Here is an 18,891-nt window from a genome sequence, read left to right as displayed (position 1 = left end):
CCGCGATGTTTTCTGGCCTGGTGTGTAACTAAGTCATGTCTCCAATGAACGCCAGTGCGCCCGCCTTGATGTGCTGTGCTCACTTTTCCCGTACTACAACCTGAACCCGAACGCCTGCTATTGATGCCTCTCCAACAAGGACCTTGGTTGAATGATGAGCGGTAAAATTTGACCAAGGCGTGAATTTCTCCAAGAATTATGCTTTTGCCGATCCAAATCCTGCTGGCTCTCGTCTCATTTGGCAACGTCGCAGTCACCTGGGGACTGCGCCGGCCAGACCAACAGCCACGGAGGACGTCAAGAATTCCGCGCTGTTGTATACTTGCTTGCAATTTGGAGGCGGCGGCTCCTTGGAGAAGCCGTGGCTGTACGCCTCCCCGAGAATGCCGACGGTCGTCGACGCAGCCTCTGGGTCGTCGAGGCGGATGACGACCAGCTTCTCGGTGCGGGACATGGCCCAGATCTCGTCGCCCGGTCTGGTGTCGTGAGGGACGAGAACGAGAGCGGCGTGGTCCTGGGTCAATGCCAGCCGGCGAGTCTTGTCCTTGACGAAGATGTCAAGGAAGGGGATATCCGTTTCTGTGACGGACGCCATCGGGCCTTTGCCGGACACCGCGTCGGTGAGCAGGTTCCTGTCGTCGAGGGCCCAGAACTGCCGGAAACCAGCAGGGTCTTCGCCGGCGCTGATGGCCTTCTCAAAGTCGTCCAGTCCGCTTAGGCCGTTGAGGACGGGGCTGAGGAGCCTGCTGAAGGACTGGATAATCTCGTCTCTGGTGAAGCCTTGGGGATACCTGTCGGTGGTCGTCTTGTTCAGGGTGTCTCCTGAAAGCGTCCGCATGAGGGTGTTCATGCGATCCTCCTCTGACGGACTTGGAGCACGGACTTTGTAGACGAGGGCGAGGAGCTTGACGAGGGGGAGAAGCTGCTTCATGTAGAACAGCTGTTCAGAGACGTCGACGACGGTGTCGACATAGGTGCCGCCCAGCTGGGCCTGTTCTGGTTGCAGGTCGCCGATGGGCATGCTGTCGTCTGCTGAGAGCTTCATGGTGCCAAGTCAAAAAAGGGGTGCGGATGGATGGATGGATGACTTTCCAAGCGGGAAGGAAAAGAGAAAGCGGCGGCTCTTGAGACATATATCCCCAGAGCCAAGGCTGTCGTCATGTCCGTACCCGCGGGGTCATAATGGGCTTATGTGGACACAGGCTGGGGTTTCCGGGTTGCCGGTAGTCACGTTGCAGGGATGGCGAGGAGATAATACCTGACGCTGACGGACACGCTTGCGCTTGCTTGTTGGTCTTGAATTGCGTAAACGGGCGGAGGGGATTTCTACAAGCGAACAGGATGTGCAGACGGGCTGGACCCGGTGCCGGGACTGACGGGGCCAAGGGGGGCGGCCAAGAGGGCGGCGATGTCATGCGCTGGAGACGGTTGAAAGCTTGACTCCCGGGTAGCGCTGCACTTTTCATCGCCTAACTATGAAGTGCCCAGGTAAGGTAGTCTACTGCGTAGTAGTGTAGGTGTCTAGTCAGGTCGCAAGAGTTCGTCTTCAAAGTCAGACATGATCGACGTTGGGCGGCCGGCAACGGAGCAAGGGAGGCCATGGAAAGGCACAGGCGACGGATAGGAGACGAGACGGCCGAGTGTGTGAGAGGAGCAATACAAGATTTAGATTTGGAGGGGGATCAAAATCTGGCAGAGATGACGTCGAGCCGGGGCCCACAGCGGACGGGTCCTGGTGCCTTAGTGCCACGAGTACTAAAGGGGGCAGCAGCAGGGCACGGTGATTGAGCTGCCCATCCCCCCCCCCCCCCCCCCCCCCCCCGGCTTGCTTCATATTCAGGGTCCCGTCGTCCAATGTCGCCTCGACCTCGCACAGGACCGTTCGTTGCCGTCGAGCCACAACGTTCTTCAGTGGTCAGCTCAACCGTTAAACCAATCTCAGGTCAGCGTCATCATGGATACCTACCTATCAGCACCTAGGTATCTTATCGTCCCGGCGAGTCGGCACCCGTGATTGTGCGGCGACCGGGATGAGGTGCTGACGCCCTGTGAGATACCGTCCCGATGCCGTCTCGATCGAGCCGTCGTCTCCCTTGCAGCACCTGATGGATTATCCATTCGAGACGGCCGAGCTGAACCTCTCGTAAACAATACACCACCGTCGGTACGGATACACTGGCACTAGGCACGATCGGCTCCATCAAACACACCCACAATGGTCAAGGTCCTCATCATCATGGCCGACTATGGCCACGATCCTACAGGTCAGCACCCATGTCACTGACATGATCCCGGTGTCTCCCCTCCTCTCCGTCCCCTCCTCATCCCGCCCGTGTCCACCACACACGCACACACACGCATCCATCTCCACAGTCTCCTCCGTCCCAAGACCGCTTCCCTGCCGCACCTCACCACCACAAAACCCCTCCACTACCGGATCTGCGTCACGAACCGCAAAGCTAATCTGTGTCATGCTCCCACAGAGGTCGCCGTCCCCTACCAGGCCTTCAAAGATGCTGCCTTCGACGTGAACTTTGCCACCGAAACGGGCAAAACCCCCCGATGCGATAGCAGGATGCTCGAGGGCCTCTCCCAGAAGCTGCTGGTGCGCACCCCGATCTCTTCTTTTCGATTTACGACCCGTGCTTCATCCCTCGTGCCAGACAACACTGTCACAAAACCCGAGCAATTGCATTAAGCGCGCGCAGATCTCGCATGTCGCCAATCTGCCCCGGTTTCCGGCGTGCTGCTGCCGTCCAATGACTTGTCCACCCGAGCTGACCTCGCTGCTGTTCGACAGGGCGCCGCCGCCTCGGTCATGAAGCTGTACGAGTCCATGACGGAATCTGCGGAAATGCAGCAGCCGCTGTCGTGGACCGCCCCGGGCTTCTCCCTCGACGACTTTGATGTCGTGCACATCCCCGGCGGCCACGACAAAGACGTGCGCCAGCTCATGGACAATGCCGTCGTTCAGAAGCTGTTCGCTGACTATTTTCCCAAGACGAAGAAGCCTGGCAAGAAGGTCGTGGGCGCCATCTGTCATGGGCCGCTGGTGCTCTGCAACGCCAAGGGAGAGGATGGAAACAGCGTTCTATACCACTGCACGACCACGGCGCTTCCTGCGTGCTTCGAGTCGGTGGCCTTTCATGGGACTAGGCTATTTCTAGGCGACTACTACAAGACCTACGGTGCTGGCAGCGAGAATGTCGAGACTTCAGTCAGTTGTTTGGTTCAGATGCACATGCACAACTCTAACGGTTCGACAGATGAAAAAGGTGCTCAAAGACCCCAGCCAGTTCAAGTCCAGTTGGGTCCCAAACCGGCCGTACGTACGTTTTCGTCCTGACTTGCCCTTCGCTTACAGCTTCTAGGTTTGTGGTTGAGGACACAGAGTACAATTACATCAGTGCGCGGTTCCCTCCTGATGCGGCCAAATATTCCGAGATGGTGGTGAACCTGGCCCATCTCGTTCAAAGTTACAAGAGTGATGAGTCGCGCGCCCAGTAGTCTGTTTGTTCCTTGGTTCTCACGTTGGAAACTTTTGCCGTTGGAGCTGCAATCAATTTATTGTGATGCGGAAACGGCATGATGGCTTCAACAACGTTTCGTTTATCCGTCGAGGCTACAGCCGCGTACAGAGGGAGTTTCAAGAGGAAAAGGGTACGCAAGCCTCTCAATGCACGATATCAGTAATCTAGCCGTACAGTGATGTCATTAAGCCCGTCGGTCTCGTCAAAGTATGGGCAGACAGAGGCTCCGTGAAGCGACTCAAGCTTAAGTGAATCAAGCATTATGCCTACTTTCCAACTTGAGCGACGTCACCGAAGGGTTCATCCGCCCCCGGCGAGCATATTTACCTTACTTTGAAATCTCCACAATCTTCCTCAGAGCTTCGTCTACTCCGTTGACAACGACGGATGGCTCCTGCCCGATGGTGCTACCCAGAGCATCGACCCAGCCAACGCCGGCGCGGTCGATCCAGGCTGACTTCCATCCTGCAGCTCTCGCGCCGAGCGCATCAAAGGGGTTTGAACTGATAAGCCAGATGGCGGACTTTTGGTCAGACATACCCACCTTCCTCGCAAAGTGTTCATAGGTCTTTGGCGAGGGTTTGAAGCACTGAACCTCTTCAACAGTGATCAACCGGGTAGGCCCAAACACATGGCTCATACGGGACAGGTCCGGCGACGTCTTCATTGAGGTGCCCACCATGTCGTCGGTGCCGTTTGAGAAGACATATGCGTCTATCGTGGGAACATTTTCGACTATCTCCAAGGCATCCTTGATCTCGGGGAAAGTCTGTAGGCCATTGTAGGCGTCCATAAGACGTTCTTCGTCTTCTTTAGACAGAGCGAGCTTCTTCTCAGCAACGGCATGCTTCAATGCCGCGCGCGTAAGCTCAGAGAATGAGCGGTACATTCCTATTTGTGTCAGCCAAAGAATCATCGTTCACAAATACTCAAACACACCCATGCTGTTGATTCGCCATGTGTACTCGAGCTGGTACCTCCGCCACTGCGCAGCCAGCTCTTTAGCGCTCTCCTCTCCGTACGACTGGGCGAGCTCGGTTGCAATCGATTCTGTCGATAGCAGTGTGCCGTAAAGATCGAACGCGATGACAACTTTCTTGTCTTCTGGAGCCATGATTTCTTTTAATGAGTAAAGTATCTTCGTGAAATATCTTGTCGAGCTCGTCAGATGGGACGTCGTCTGAACGCTTTAGGGAGTTCGTGACGACCCGCTCACTAAATCGCGGGGGAACGGGGCGTCTGAGCACTTTAAACCCCCTGCAGTGACAGCCGTGCAGCCCTAAAGTTCACTAAAAACAGAAAAGTCATGGCAACGTCGAATCAACGTCATCGATACTTTTCCATCACCTCACCTCAACCTGGGCGGCCAGCAGGATGAAGAATTCCGACGAGGAAACCACTCAGTTCGAGACGTTCAGGGATTACCTGTCTGCCGCCATTGTTGAAAAGGTCACAAAGCCAGCTTCCAAACCCAAGAAGCGCACCAAAAAGACGAAATCGTCGCCACCAACAGCCAAATCACAACATGGGGCAGACGACACCCCGGTCGACGCGGACGACATGATCGACTTCAGCTCCTACCTTGCCTCTGAAGCCTTCGAGTCCTTTCCAGAAGACCTGAAAGCCCTCTCCCACGTCACATACACCGCAGACCCGGCTCTTCAATCACGCCTCTCTCTGCCGTTGACCGGCTCCGACGTGGCGGATCTCCTCCCCACGCTCTCGCCCGACGTATCAGAGTCCCTGGTGGCCTACAACATCATCGACCCGGACCGACAGGGGGCGCACGAGTTCCTCGCGCCGGTGCTGACCGAGTACGTCGCCGCCCTGACGGCAGCGCCGCCGCCGCCGCGCTCGACGAGGGATCAGGTCGACGGGTGCGAGCTGTGCGGCCGCGACTGGATCGGCCTGACGTACCACCATCTCATCCCGCGCATGGTCCACGACAAGGTCGTCAAGCGGGGGTGGCACCGCGAGGACGAGCTGAACAACGTGGCCTGGCTGTGCCGGCTCTGTCACTCCTTCGTGCATCGTTTCGCGGGACATGAGGATCTGGCGAGGCACTACTATACCGTCGAGCTGCTGCTCGAGCAGGACGAGGTGGTCAAGTTTGCACAGTACGCCAGCAGAGTGCGGTGGAAGGGAAGGTAGGTTGTCTGGTGGTTTGCAGATGAATCTACGGAAGCGAATGAATCTACGGGGGTCCTCCAGTCTGTGACGATTCCAAAGGCCTCAGTCGAACAGCTCCAGCTCTGCCCAGCTTCCTCCAGGCCGAATGCCGTGCCCCCCTGCGGTGAGCCTACTTTGCCCCTTTCGATCAGCGGCTTGTCTCTCCCCTCAAAGATTGCCCGCTGGCTGCCCATTTTTTAGCAGCTTCCCGGCGCATACTTGAGGCAGATCTTCGTCTTCTTGTTACCGCAGCAATGGTGCTGAACACAGCCCTCATCCGGTTCGCAGTTGTCAGAGGATTTGCACGTCTTAGCCTTCTTGCAATCCAGGTTCTGGACGCAGATGTTTGGGTCTTTGTTGACTGCACCCTTAAGGCAAGCACAGCGCGGGCCCTTCTTCTGCCCTTTTTTGCAGGGGAAGGTGTTGACCTTGTTGAACGGGCAGATGGCCGCCATCTCGCAAGTGACGTCCACCGTCACGGTTGCGGTCGTGGTTGTGGTTGTGGTTATGGGCACAATGGGCGTTGCCAGGGTTGTCACGGTTGGAGTGATTGCCCAGCAGTTGCATACAGAGGAGTATTCGGACGTGCCAGCGCATACTTTGGTGGCATAGTAGGGCAAGACGCTGGGGAAAATCGTCACGGGAGCGCGAGGGGCAATGGGGTTGACCAGCGGTTCCGCAGCGGCAAATCGCTTTCTGGGTTTCCCAGTGGTGTATTTGGTAACGGTTGTAGTGGAGGTTTTGGTGATGGTGGTGGTGCTGTTTGTGTGAGTGAAGAGCGTCCGTCAGGAGGGGTCTCTTACGATGGATCAGGGCTGACGGTGGCACGCATGAAGTCAGAGCAGTCCCCTATGCGGGTGGCAATGTCGGGCTTCACGTGAGGTCCGAAGCCAGTGATGGCCCTGGCACAGTTGTTTCCATGGCAAGTGGCCCTGGCGAGGCCAGTGAGCGCGAAGATGATCGTGGCGAAGGCGAAGTTGGTCTTCATGTTGGTAGGAGAATTGAAGCTGGGGCGGATGAGCCTGTGATGAAGCAGTGCTCTCTCGAGATAGCATTCAGCCATCTTTATAGGAATCCAAAGGTAGTCGAAGGCCAGATGCCATCTTGTAAACAGACGTTGAAGTCTGTACGTTGAGAGATTCAGCTGGAGGCGGTGAGCCCAGCATCGCTCGGAAGAAGTTGCCTTTAAGAAGTTCTCCAGCTGGCATGTCTCGGAACATGTCTTGACAAGATATATCTCATAGGCCTATGCATCTTCATCGATGTAAGACGGCCATTGAGAAACGCCGTGCAGCCATGTCGAGCTGTCAAATCGAGCGGTCTGGGGGGGGGGGGGGGGGGGGGGGGGCTTTACAGATCGTGGAGCAAGGTCAACGAAGATCCGCATCTAGATGGATGCACGTGGCGACTTTGTGCTTCATGTAACTGAAGGGTCCAGTCAGACTGGGTTACTGTTGGGGAACTCATCCTCCCGTGGACGCACAAGTGCTGGCCGTCAGACGTCGCTTCCAGCTTCGAGTCTGTCAGAGGCAAGAGTCGAAGGAAGAATCATTGCTGAGTTCATAAGTCGAGACACTCTTGCCGAGCGATGTGGTCGTTTATACTAACTTTGTTGTGGACGCAATGACCAAGAGTGCTCTTGTCCTCCACTGTGACATCGAACGCTGGTGGTGACAGCAAGGTGAGTGAGGTGCAGTCACCTCGGTGAGACTCGGTGGCTCGGTCAAGAATGGCCACTACCGAGACTAGCCCTGACGATCCCGGCCCTGCAAATGCCTGTCCACCCTAAGGCATCCTGGTCGATCCAGGGTCCCACATCGCCTCGGCGACAGCCCACTTTAGATTGACTCAAAGCACTCTCATTCCAGGGCTGAATGATTTTTTTTTTCGCTCAACCTCCCAACGGAACGCCTCTGAACCACTGAACGTACGGCGGTGGGTGGGCTCCGTCGAGAGCTCCATTCAGCCACATGAGATTCGCAACTCGCGGCCCGTGGTCTGATTGTCATTCGTCCCTGATACACGTGTGTATCGCCTCAGATAATCCTCAAGGTCTTGATGACTCCTATTTCGGCCCAATCAACGCCAATCTCGCCAACACGCGACAAGGCCATGCAGCCCCCCTTTTCCAAGCCCTCGACTGCGGTCGGTGAAGATTGCGCGAAGCATGTCCGCCGCCCCCTTGGATTGGTCACCAGCCTCTCCCACCTGCTTCTCGTCTTATCGCTAAAAAAAAAAAGTGACACATTGATCCTTGAAACGTCCCCATCAAAGAGGCGTTCAGGCCGGGTGGCCCACATGAATATGGATCTCACCGATCGGGCCCTTTCTGTTTACATCTGCAATTTTCGGGCCGTTGCATCTAGGTGTGAGAAGTGACTTCGATAAGGCGAAAACCCTTATTTCTGCAGAGGACAACCTTTTTCTTTAATTCTTCACTTCCCACCAACTTTTTAACAAACACAACAAAAAAGGAACAGTGAACGTTTCTATCAACACCAAGCAAATAACGACGCCCACCATGTACAAGCCCAAAGCAAGCAGGCATCCCATGATTTACAGCAAGGAGAATGAGTGGGCCATCATCGACGACGAAGAGGAGGAGGAGAAGGAGAGGCAGCGGCTGAGGCAGGCCGAGCGCCTCAAGGTTGGATGCTTCGTCGCCGCCCTCACCGTCGTTCTCGTGCCCACAATCTGCGGTTTTGTGTGGTGTTGCCGCCGCTCTGCCCGATGAAGCTGCATCGTAGGTTAATATTGTTGTTTTGTCGTTGGGTCCACCGAGCTAATATTCAATCCAGGCGAATCGCGGACCACTGAAGACATCTTTTGAGGATCGCAATGTTCATGATCAAATTATACGACTACTTTGTACGAGTCAACCACGCACACGCTGCGCAAGACGACGACGACGGCAATGCTTCGGATTGCCACCCACCCGGGTTAGCAAGAGCTGCCGCCGCCCTACTTTTCCGACTTCTCACCGAGGGAAGCTTCGTGACGCCCACGTTTCCACCTCCACCTCTCGGACTTCGTCTTCTCGTTCCTGGCATGCGCATGCTCGATCACAGCCACGCCCGCGTCGAGCCCGAGATGAGCGACTCCCTTGACGACCTCTTTCGAACCCCCCGTGTCCGCCACCACGGCATCCGCGCACATCTCGGCCCCCTCGAACGCGACGGCGCCGAGCGTCACGCCTAGCGCCATCGGGATCAGCACGTCTCCGCGTTTCGTCTTGACCGTGAGCCCGCGCTCGACGGCGTGCTTCTCGAGGATCCGCCGCTTCCTCCGCGCGTTGCGGATGCGGGCCGCGTCGTACGGGACCATCAGCCAGGTCAGACCGGCCGTGGCGGCGCCCGCGGCGGTGTGCAGCGCGGCCCCCGTCGAGCCGCTCGCTAGCTGGCGGACATAATGTGCTCTTCTGGCCAGGAGGGCTTCGTCGGTCATTTGGTAGCATTTCAGGTTGTAGGTTTCTGGGTCGAAGTGCATTTTGTGGTTGTACGTCTAGCGGAGAATGGTTCAACAGGCTTTTGTGGGTTAGGAAGTTGCAGTAATCGCTGGCTGGCAAGGCAGGCCAAGCATCAAATATACAGCACCCAACACCACACATAGTTTTCACTGAGGCGAAGCCCCAGAGAGGCTGAGAGGTCATCCAAAGAACGGATGATGGCAGATAGAGTGCATGAAAGCCAAAAGCCAAAATACACAAGTAATTCCGACAAGGTTCTTCCGCAGGGTGAGAAACGGGACGAGATGACTGCGCCATGCTTCTTTACGCCGACCCGCCGGCTCCGATGCCGTGGCCGAGAGCACCGAGACTGTGGATGTCCGTGCTCCGGCAGCGGCCGTGGCAAGACCCCGAAAAAAACAGGGACCAGGTCCGCGGGGGAGCGGAGTTTCGGAGTCCAGACACAGCAACTCGTCCCATCATCTGATCTCATGCAAAACGAAAAGCTTTCATCTTCATTAACCATCCATACTCGGCCGGATGTCCAAAGGAGCCGATCCTGACTAGTCTACAGAGTCTACAAGCCTACAATCATTAAACCATAACATGCCCCTTTCCGCAAGAGAGTTACAGTCATCTTGCCCCTTTTCCGTCCGAACTCCAAAAGCACAAAACTCATCACACATCATTACAAGGATCTGAGCTCAACATCCCTCCGGTACGTCCAGGAGTGTGCGTCAGCGTATACCTGCTTGTACCCGAGGACGCCCTCGACGAGGGAGAGCACGATCGTCGGCGTGACGGTGAAGGTGCCGCTCCTGTTCTCGGCGACCAGCACCAGCCGGTCGATGATGGCGCCAAGACCAAAGGCGCACTGGTGGAGCTTGACCTCGACCGCGGGGGGCTTTGCATTGTAGGTTAGCAGCCGTCTTCCAAATATACGTTGATGAACATACCTTTGTGCTGAGCTGGTGGTTCACGCGGCGCCACTTCTTAAAGTACTCGGACAAGAACTTGAGAGTACCGCTGTGGCTACACTGGACCTCGATCTCGTGCGCGCTGCGGGCGTACACGAACAGGTGATAAGGGGGCTTGCTGAGCAGATCGTCGGGGCGGGGCAGAGAATCCGCGCGGGGGAGGATGTCCGGCCCCCTCGTCGTCTTTGCAGAGGTCTCTCTGTCGTTCAGAGAGAGGTGGCCAGCCCGCACGTCCAACCCCACGTCGGCCCACTCGTCGCCCGACATCCGCGGGGAAATGGTGTATGACGGCGGGAGGTGGCGCTTGTCGGAGAAGCACTCCTTGATCTCGCCCTGGAAGAGGGGGAAGAGCTCTGCGGGGTGGTTGAGCTGGCGTCTCGGCAGGGCAATGATGAAGCCGCCCCGCTCGTCGGACCACGCCGATGATGCCTGGTCGTCGCGGGAAACCTAGCCTTATGTTAGATGAATCATTCATGGAGACGGCAGGTTTGAGCTTACCTCGATGAAGAGGCGGAGATTGATATAGGTGGCCTTGAGCTTTTCCAGCAGGATTTCGGTCCAGTCCGCGTTCTTGTCGTCGTCGAGAAGTTCTGTCGCGGCCTTGGTCCAGGTCTCAACAGTGCCGGCCACGGCGGCAACCAAATCGCCCTTGTCAGAGTAGACGGTGTCCAATTCGGCCAGCAAAAGTTGCCAGTCTGGTTCGACATCGATATCAAGACCGAGAACGTTCTTAAGCTCCTTGAGTGCCTTTTGGAGCTGGCTCTCCTCGCTTGTCCAGTGGTCGCGGATGGCAACCTTGGCCTTGAGTGGTCTGCAGATCGTGTTAGTCGCTCGGTTGCGGGTGGGTCCTGAGAGGGCATCGCGGGATACTCACAAACTAGACATACTGAATAGCGTAGTGTTGTCAATGGTTGTATGCAACGAATATGCTTGTGTGTTGTGAATGTTCTGATGATGACAAGAGTCTCTCTTCTCTGCTCAAAGGCGAGTTGTCGACGGTTGATATTGACTTCTCGAGACTTCGCAGTGACAGGGGTCCGCCATCTCGTGTCAGTCCACAATCCACCCCAGACGCCAAGATGAGCGGACAGACCCAGCTGAAGGCGTGGCGTCAGGTCTTCTGCCAGGCAACGAGGCGGAGCCGACGCAAAATGGCACACGAGAGCCCGTTGAAGCGTTGTGCAACTGCCATGGCTGGACCAGATTGCATGATCAAGGCAGCCTGACCATCGGCGACCAGCGGGTGGGGACTCGCGCGGGGAATGGTGCGTTGCTGCGAACATGCCATTTAGAGGGCCATTTTTGGTGTCAAAGCAGGTTGCACCGGGTTTCAACTCTTCGACAACACCCCCGGTACCTGAACCGGGCCAAGCCGGGGCCGCGGGCCTTTACGGGCCTGAGCTGAGCGTTCGTACCATCGCCGCGGTCCGGTCCGACATGCAGTGAGCAGAGCCGGAATGATGTCACTGACTCACACTTCGAACCACCGAGAAAATCGATCTGTCCCGTGACCAGGTCACGATGCGAAGCAAATATCTTCGTCACTTGGATGTGGTCATTTTCGTGTCGTGTTTTGATGAAATCGCCAACTTTGCTGCCTGAAGACTTCAGCACAATTAGCGCACCCAACCGGCCCCACAGCTGGGTGCGCCCTGGACTTGAACCCCTGAAAGCTGCCTTTAGCCTCTGCGCCACCAGCAAACTTCACCTTCATCATGTCCACATGTGGAAAAGACCGCGGGAATTTCGCAGCGACTAAACCACGAGGCGGGTCGCTAGGCTGACTGCTCGCGTACCTGTCAAAGGGGTAGGGCAAGATCTAGGTTCAAAGTAGCTTAACTCGGCCGCCCAGGCTATGGTGAGAACTGTATCGCGGAGCTTGCGATGGACCTCGCGGCGGCCGTTGACGGGCCAAGATCAATGTTGGAGAAATGATCGTCAGAGAGCTGAAAGAAGAGGCTGATTGAGAGAGGAGATGGAATGACTTGAGCTAGACCTCAATTGTTGACAACGAGAGAGTGAATGTCAAGATAAAAGGCTGCTTCATCACCGCCGTTCTGGTACATACAGCAGCAACTCACTCATCTGATCCGGCTCATCAAAAGAACAAATCTGAAAATGTCTCGTCTTCCCGCTGCCGAGAAACTGCCTTTGGCGCTCCGCAAGAACAGTATGTGATGGTTCCCAGCTTCAAATCGCACCGCTAACAGCCAAGTCCGCGATGACTGGGAGAGCAAGAAAGAAGACCTCCAGAAGCAGCTTTCGGACGTCCTTGGCGCCGAGTGGACGTTGAACGACATCAACCCGAACGAGCTCTACCCGTACGCCGGTGATGGCTACGCCAAGCAGTCTCTCGGCAGCTGTATAGCTCAGTGAGTTGCCAACGGTCGAATCATGCATCACCTACTAACACTCAGTAGGTACATTACATCCGCCATCTACAACCTCAAGTCTTATACAGAGAACTACGGCGAGGAAGGTAAGAACGAGATCAACTCAATCTGCCATACCCGATCCCTCATCATCGACCTCGATGACCGTCCCAAGGACAATCGGGTCTCGTACTGCGGCGTGACGGTCAAAGACGGCAAGCTGGCTCTCGTCTTCTCCGAGGGCAACCTCGGCACTAACGTCGACTACGCCATTGACTCACAGGGTCTGCTGAAGGCTCTCAACGAGGCCCCGCCCGCTCCCGGGGCCGACGCAGCCATGAGCTACGCCGCGCGCACCTCCATCAGGCAGGAGTACGACGAGAAGATTGAGGAGACCCGCAAGAAGCTGGGCGACATGCTCGAAAAGCCCGACATCGTCCTCGTGCCCAACTTCGAGACCAACTTTGCCAAGATCATGGAGGAGAGCAAGAAGAAGAAGAGCGAGGTCAGGGATGACTGGGAAAGCAACCTGGGCAATTTCACACGGATGTACTTTGAGGGCCTGGTGTACCAGATGGGATACCAAAAGTTCGACGAGGACGACCTTTTGAGGGAGGGTTTCAACGAGGCCGTCGACAAGGGCGAGATTCACTTTCGCATTGTGGACAAGATGTCGTATGCGACGTACGGCGAGGTTGTCGTCGAGGACGGGGCTGTTTATGTCCAGGTAAGTTGCCTGCATGCGTTTTCGGGAGCAATCGTACTGACCAATGCCTAGACTCAAGCCAAGAACTTTGGAACAAACGTCGACTATGCTGCCGAGAAGATGTTGGATCAGCTTTAAGCTGTGTTGAAAGTGATGAACCGAACTCATCGGCTTGGGATTACTATTTCGGCGTGTACATATATCAAACAATTACTTTGCCCTGTGACACCACCGCCTCCCGCTCAAGAGATAACTGCACATTTCGAGCTCCAGGAAAGCCCCGAAGAGACTCCCGGCGACCATACCTCCCGCATCGCCAGCAGTGACGATGCCCATACTGAACTCTCTGTCGTTGGCGTCTCGAGTCTCTTCCATAATTCTCACCAAAACAGTAATGTACACCAACCCGCTCGACAGGCCCGTCGCAAAGGCAAGTGCAAACGAGAGATTCGTCGACACAAGAAAGACGGCGTTGAAGAAGGCGAGTATGGAGACCGCAGTCAAAACAGCCAGAGGTGCCCTGAGATTTCGAAGAGGGTAAAAGGTGACTGAAGAACGAGCCAACAACGTTCCGAGGTGGAGGGACACGCCGTAAGTCGCCGCAAAGCGGGAAAAGGTCCCAAAGACAGATCCGTCTAATGTCCTCGTGACCCCCTGCTGCAGGAAAAGTAACAAAGATGCTGCGAAGAGTGGCAGCATATCCGATCTCGCCAGGCCAAGAAGAATGTGCACTTTAGCCCTCATCGAAACCGAGCCGGACCTTCGCCTATGCTGACCAGCTTCCAAACACGAATGCCTCTCTTCGCGATCCCTATCCTGTCTGCCGGCCCATTTTGTCAGGTTCTGCGGCAAGATTGCAAAGTGCGCAAGCACCAACAACGCAACAAGATAGAAAACCCCTCCCGTCGCGCTTCTCAGGACCTTGCCCGCCTTGTGCGCCAGAACAAACGGCCACACGGCGTTGCTGACCATCCCGGCGCCGGTCCCGAAGCCCCACCCCGCAAGCGCGTGCACGCCGGAATGCCCGACCATCCCGAGACAGGACACCTCCATCACGGACGCCGACACGGACGCTAGCACCGACATGGCAATCCGCACCGGCGGTAGCACATTCGGCGGCGTGTCATCGGCGACCTTTTTGGCAACGAGCCAGCATGCGGCGACGACGAGAGGCCGTATTCGGCATGGGAAGCGGTGGATGACGAAGGGGAGCGAAAACTTCACCACGACACAGGGCAGAAGCTCGATGAGCGTGACGACGGCTCGGGGGTACGGGATGATGAGGTAGTTGGCGGCGTATATGATGGCCGGGAGGATGGTGTTGGCCAGCCCTATGAACAAGGCATCAATTAGCGACAAGATCGAAATGAAGTGCCATTAAGATAAAACTTACCTAGGCATGCAAACCCCAAAAAGGTCCGAACCTCGTCAAACGATGTCTTGCTTTTCGGCGCCATCGCCAATCGAGGCAGATGGCTTCGGTTTCGGATGGTGTTAGACTCAAGGTTCAAGAGCACGCACTCGCACGGCACGCCCGCAGCCGAGAGCGAGACACGGCCTCGTTCAAAAAGAAAAACAACTCCCAAGGGATCGCGTCCCCTGCAACAAGGCAGACGGTCAATTGAAACGATACCCGTCCACCACGTGCAGCCTGAAGCAACCGCCAAGCATGGATGAGCGGTTCGCCGGGGCCCTGTGCGGGCGAATCGAACCCACCACGTGGGGAGGGTCTGCCGATTGATAGGGACGGGAATGGGCCGGTCGCAATTACATACGACGACGAGAACCAGCGATTGCTGACGGCAGTTGATGAAGTCGTCGTAATTGAGCTGTCGCGTGCGGCCCGCGGAATACCTTTATCAGGATGGCTGAAATTGGGGGTTTTGTGTCTGTGGCCGATGGTTCACCGCGATGTTTGTCAATACCGGCGCAATGATGCGAGACTCTCGGGTTTTTGGCTGGATCGCAGGCTCAGAGTCCAAGACTGCGTGGCCCTCCATCTCTCTGGACGCAGAGACTCAGCGTGGCCGTCGCAAGGCGCCGCGGTTCGCTCGAGCGCGTGCTTCTTTGTTGAAGTTTGTCCTACCAATCGGCATCCTAATGTGTGTCACAGCAGCTCTTCTGACGAGTCTGGTGTGTTTGTCCTCTTTGTAAGAGATACCCTTGCTAACGCTGCACAGTTCCCATCAGAGGCCGTATACCTCGTCAGTGTGTTCGACTCGAAAAGAGTCATCTCCACGGCTCAGCTGGAGAGTCTCAAAGCACCCGTCCATGTAGACACCGGCGGCTCTCGACGGTTGAGGCTGTTCATGCCCGCCGATGGGCCGAATATCAACCTTTGCAAAACCACCATGTCTGCCGTGGCGCTCGGCTACCCCATGCCCACCCTCCTCAACTGGAACGGGGAGTTCAACAGGCCCGACTGGCACTTTGCAGGCTCGCACATTGCCAAGTTGGAGTCTCTGCTCGCTGTCATTGATGCCCTCTACGAGGAAGACGATAGCCTGAACGAGAACGACCTGGTCCTTCTCGTCGATGCCTACGACATTTGGTTCCAGCTTCCTCCGTCAGTTCTCATCGAACGTTTCCACCGCCTCAACAGCGACGCAGATGCCCGCGTGAAGAAACAGTGGGAAGAGCATGGCTTCAAAGAGGATTTCCCGATCCAGTCTCCTAAGCAGAACATTGTTGTCACCACCGCGAAAGACTGCCAACCGGACTGGGAATCAGGGTCTAACCCCCGGTATGAGTACTGGCCGGATTCCCCCCTGCCCTCGGATTTCTACGGCGAGGGCACCGACGAGATCCTCCCGTACGTATTCGACTCCGCTAGGAAGTACAAAAAGATCCGGCCTCGATGCGTCAACAGCGGGATGATCATGGGCACCATCGGCGCCTTGAGAGGAGCGCTGCAAAACGCCAAGGAAAAGGTTGACAAGGCTGCCATGGGCGGTCGGCAGCTATGGAGTGACCAGGCCCTCTTCGCTGAAGTCATTGGAGACCAGGAGATGTGGCGGTACTGGATAAGAGGTCTGGCTTCGACGTGGAACGGAACCGCGTCCCACGACCAGCCGAGAGATCTGCCTCGCCATGTCCGGGACATCGCAAACAATGCACTGGAGGGGAAGAAGTTTGAGTTTGGTATTGGGCTAGACTATGAGTTTGCCACAATCCCACCAACATGCTCCTCGGAAGACGATGGCTTCTTCGTCAGGCTCGACGACACCGAGATGGTGAAAAAGGAGTCGGAAAAGTCTGGCGTGACCGGCGGCGTCAGGGTCAAGGGCATCCCGCCAGAACTGAAAGGCGCCGAAGGACCCCTGCCTGGACTCGGCTCGAGTTGGGGAAAGGTGCCTCTGTACACCGACTTCTTCTTCGGCACCACGCCCGTTGGTATCCATCACAACGCCTACGTCTTTGGTCTCAAACCATGGCGGCTGGAACACTGGTGGAACATGACTTGGTATTATCCTCATCTTCGACAGCTCGTCACCAAAGCGCTGCATTCCAACAGCAAGCTTACGCCTTTGACAAGGCTGCCGTTGCGAGAAGACGGCGGAAATGAGATGGTGTACTGGGCTTCAGACGATGACGAAAAGACAGCCATGGTTTTTGACGGATCGAACCAGACATATGCGTCAATCAGCTGGGACGGCTTATGCCAGAAGGGAGACACCAAGTGGCATGACGTTCTCTTTGGGGATCACAAGGGGCCGTTGGTTGTTTGAGTATTGAAGATTGATTTTTGTACTGTTAATACCCATTTCTGTAGTAATGAAGCGCTGCCAAACTAAACCAAGTGGAAGGGTATCATTCTATACGAACCGCGTCATCAAGACCAAACTCCAATGTATGCTGCCAACTGTCAATGGAACCGTCCTACAGCGTGCTGTTTCTAACGATGCCATTCTCCGACGTCACGAATGGCGGCAGCTCAGGGGGGCTGGCACCGTTACGGTAGAGCCACAGTCTCGAGAGATCCTTGACCCTGACTGTCCTCTTCCTGTTGCGGCCTTTGAGGCGCTCTCCGTGGAACTCGACCTCGTTAGCAAAGTCTCGGCCCAGGTAAGACACCTCAAAGGCCTCACGGGCGTTCTGCCCCGCATCTCCCTGCCTTCCGACCTGGATCTCACTCTCCATAAACTCGTTTGTGTCCGCGGCGCCAATGTATTGCCCCGTCTCTGCGTCCTTCTCCAGAGGAAACATGCCGTCCAGGTAGTGCTGGCAAAACTGGTGACCTCCACGCTCCGAAGCCCTCACAAACAAACGCCCGATGAAACGCGGCATGCTGTGGTCTGCGGTCAGAGAGGTGCAAAAGTGCAAAACGCCCCAGATCGCTACGAAGTCGGTCGAGTGGGCGTAGTGTTCGACGTGGCCGATGGCACGGTCGAGGGCGGCGGTCGATGATCGAGAAGACGACAGGGACGAGGATTCCTTGGACAAGGTCGGTGTACGAGCGTGTCCGTTTTCGGTGCCGTTAGAGGTGCCCGAAGCTCGTCGTCGAAGACCAGTGGCCACCGGAGATATGGGGCTTCCGTTCGGTTCGATCTGAGCCATCGTGGTCGTGGTCAAGGTCATGGCGGCCGGGTTACGTTGCGCCAGGTTCTGGGACGCGACGTGGCGATGGGGGTTGTTAAAGTGGTTCGCAGCGTTACCAAAGGTGTAGACCTCAAGCTTGGCAAGAAGATCCTGGGGCAGCTCCTGGAGAAGCCAGTCGAGGACGAGACCGCCTTCGATGCCGCCCTGGGAGTGCAGAATAAAAACCACCTTGGAGTACTTTGGATTGTACAGCGTCTCTTTGACAATACGATAGCACATCCGTACGTCGTAGGTGGCGTAGCCGAGATTCCGCTGGATCAGGCACTCGACGACGTCGAACAGGATGCCGGAGGTTTGGTTGTGGATGCCGAGAATCGGGCGCTTAAAGGTGAGGGCCAGACGGTTGAGGTTGTTCTTCATCCAGTGGTCGCTGCATCCGGTTAGCCGCCGTTTGCAGATTGGTTGGTGGATCACTTACCCAACGGCGACGCCGTTCAAAAAGATCCATTGCTCGTGAGCATGCTCAGGCAGCTCTGGAGCGTACTTGGGATCCGACGTGTATGTGAGAGTTGGGCCGTTTAGGCAAAGACAGAGGAGATAGTTGACGGTGAAGAAGGCACCCAACGCGAGGATGTCGATCCACAAGGGGAAAAAGATGGTCATGGGGAGTGCCAAAATGAAGCCGATCTGTAGCACACATAGCAGGAGATGCATGCCGACGCAGAAGAGGTTCTGCCTCGTAAAGGCCAGCTCGTCAAGGGCGCCAGAGTCGGACGGGGTGATTGGCCAGACGATCCATGGAAGGGCCCAAATGTATCGAAAGAAGTAGTAGATGTCGTAGGCCAGCAGCTTCCAGGGAAAGTCCGTGTAAGAGTAGTTGATTACGGAGCTCCCGCCGACCTGGGAGCCCAAGAACTTTGTCGAACCCATCCTCTCTTTGAGCAACTCGTCACGTTTCTGGTGTCGTGCCTTGTGCCTAGCAGACAACTTCTCTCCCAACCATGGGATGCAAAAGATTCCCCCACCCATGACGACGAGACCCGCGCAGGAGGAATTTATAGCAGAGCAAGGGTTTAACAGAGAGTGGCAGAAAGGGTATGTGATCAAGTGACCGGTCCACCGTATGGGGTTTGTGTCATTCGCAGAAGACGAA

At 56.2% G+C, this 18,891-nt stretch overlaps 11 protein-coding genes across 11 annotated transcripts; 4 read left to right on the top strand and 7 right to left on the bottom strand.

Annotated features, from left to right (window-relative positions):
• Positions 1–253: 253 nt before the first annotated feature.
• Positions 254–1,045, bottom strand: CGCS363_v006972 (uncharacterized protein; the record flags this gene model as incomplete). Its single annotated transcript, XM_036638821.1, has 1 exon — positions 254–1,045. The coding sequence occupies one exon, from the start codon at positions 1,043–1,045 to the stop codon at positions 254–256; it is 792 nt and encodes a 263-aa protein (XP_036496627.1).
• Positions 1,046–2,215: 1,170 nt separating this feature from the next.
• CGCS363_v006971 (Uncharacterized protein) lies at positions 2,216–3,507 on the top strand (the record flags this gene model as incomplete). The annotated part of the gene is made up of 5 exons (XM_036638820.1): positions 2,216–2,264; positions 2,484–2,605; positions 2,801–3,217; positions 3,267–3,325; positions 3,372–3,507. 5 exons carry the CDS (start codon positions 2,216–2,218, stop codon positions 3,505–3,507), a joined length of 783 nt encoding a protein of 260 aa, XP_036496626.1.
• A 351-nt stretch (positions 3,508–3,858) lies between these two features.
• On the bottom strand, positions 3,859–4,644 carry HAD (2-haloalkanoic acid dehalogenase; the record flags this gene model as incomplete). The annotated part of the gene is made up of 2 exons (XM_036638819.1): positions 3,859–4,421; positions 4,470–4,644. 2 exons carry the CDS (start codon positions 4,642–4,644, stop codon positions 3,859–3,861), a joined length of 738 nt encoding a protein of 245 aa, XP_036496621.1.
• A 260-nt stretch (positions 4,645–4,904) lies between these two features.
• On the top strand, positions 4,905–5,681 carry CGCS363_v006969 (uncharacterized protein; the record flags this gene model as incomplete). The annotated part of the gene is made up of 1 exon (XM_036638818.1): positions 4,905–5,681. One exon carries the CDS (start codon positions 4,905–4,907, stop codon positions 5,679–5,681), a length of 777 nt encoding a protein of 258 aa, XP_036495731.1.
• A 215-nt stretch (positions 5,682–5,896) lies between these two features.
• CGCS363_v006968 (uncharacterized protein) lies at positions 5,897–6,687 on the bottom strand (the record flags this gene model as incomplete). Its single annotated transcript, XM_036638817.1, has 2 exons — positions 5,897–6,458; positions 6,503–6,687. The coding sequence occupies 2 exons, from the start codon at positions 6,685–6,687 to the stop codon at positions 5,897–5,899; spliced, it is 747 nt and encodes a 248-aa protein (XP_036495732.1).
• A 1,973-nt stretch (positions 6,688–8,660) lies between these two features.
• CGCS363_v006967 (uncharacterized protein) lies at positions 8,661–9,185 on the bottom strand (the record flags this gene model as incomplete). Its single annotated transcript, XM_036638816.1, has 1 exon — positions 8,661–9,185. One exon carries the CDS (start codon positions 9,183–9,185, stop codon positions 8,661–8,663), a length of 525 nt encoding a protein of 174 aa, XP_036495738.1.
• Positions 9,186–9,832: 647 nt separating this feature from the next.
• Positions 9,833–11,006, bottom strand: CGCS363_v006966 (uncharacterized protein; the record flags this gene model as incomplete). Its single annotated transcript, XM_036638815.1, has 4 exons — positions 9,833–10,048; positions 10,101–10,568; positions 10,620–10,932; positions 10,996–11,006. The coding sequence occupies 4 exons, from the start codon at positions 11,004–11,006 to the stop codon at positions 9,833–9,835; spliced, it is 1,008 nt and encodes a 335-aa protein (XP_036495739.1).
• Positions 11,007–12,239: 1,233 nt separating this feature from the next.
• On the top strand, positions 12,240–13,337 carry CGCS363_v006965 (uncharacterized protein; the record flags this gene model as incomplete). The annotated part of the gene is made up of 4 exons (XM_036638814.1): positions 12,240–12,291; positions 12,337–12,493; positions 12,542–13,220; positions 13,272–13,337. The coding sequence occupies 4 exons, from the start codon at positions 12,240–12,242 to the stop codon at positions 13,335–13,337; spliced, it is 954 nt and encodes a 317-aa protein (XP_036495740.1).
• A 72-nt stretch (positions 13,338–13,409) lies between these two features.
• Positions 13,410–14,656, bottom strand: BTN1-1 (Protein BTN1; the record flags this gene model as incomplete). Its single annotated transcript, XM_036638813.1, has 2 exons — positions 13,410–14,530; positions 14,593–14,656. The coding sequence occupies 2 exons, from the start codon at positions 14,654–14,656 to the stop codon at positions 13,410–13,412; spliced, it is 1,185 nt and encodes a 394-aa protein (XP_036495741.1).
• A 454-nt stretch (positions 14,657–15,110) lies between these two features.
• On the top strand, positions 15,111–16,927 carry CGCS363_v006963 (uncharacterized protein; the record flags this gene model as incomplete). The annotated part of the gene is made up of 2 exons (XM_036638812.1): positions 15,111–15,332; positions 15,380–16,927. 2 exons carry the CDS (start codon positions 15,111–15,113, stop codon positions 16,925–16,927), a joined length of 1,770 nt encoding a protein of 589 aa, XP_036495734.1.
• A 151-nt stretch (positions 16,928–17,078) lies between these two features.
• Positions 17,079–18,767, bottom strand: CGCS363_v006962 (uncharacterized protein; the record flags this gene model as incomplete). Its single annotated transcript, XM_036638811.1, has 2 exons — positions 17,079–18,168; positions 18,217–18,767. The coding sequence occupies 2 exons, from the start codon at positions 18,765–18,767 to the stop codon at positions 17,079–17,081; spliced, it is 1,641 nt and encodes a 546-aa protein (XP_036495735.1).
• Positions 18,768–18,891: the final 124 nt, after the last annotated feature.

This window comes from Colletotrichum siamense, assembly GCF_013390195.1.
Source record: "Colletotrichum siamense strain Cg363 chromosome Unknown KSG_Cg363_contig04, whole genome shotgun sequence".
In the NCBI taxonomy this organism is placed as follows: Eukaryota; Fungi; Ascomycota; class Sordariomycetes; order Glomerellales; family Glomerellaceae; genus Colletotrichum; species Colletotrichum siamense.
Note: the sequence above shows the minus strand (reverse complement) of the source record. Positions and strands in the feature narration are given on the sequence as shown.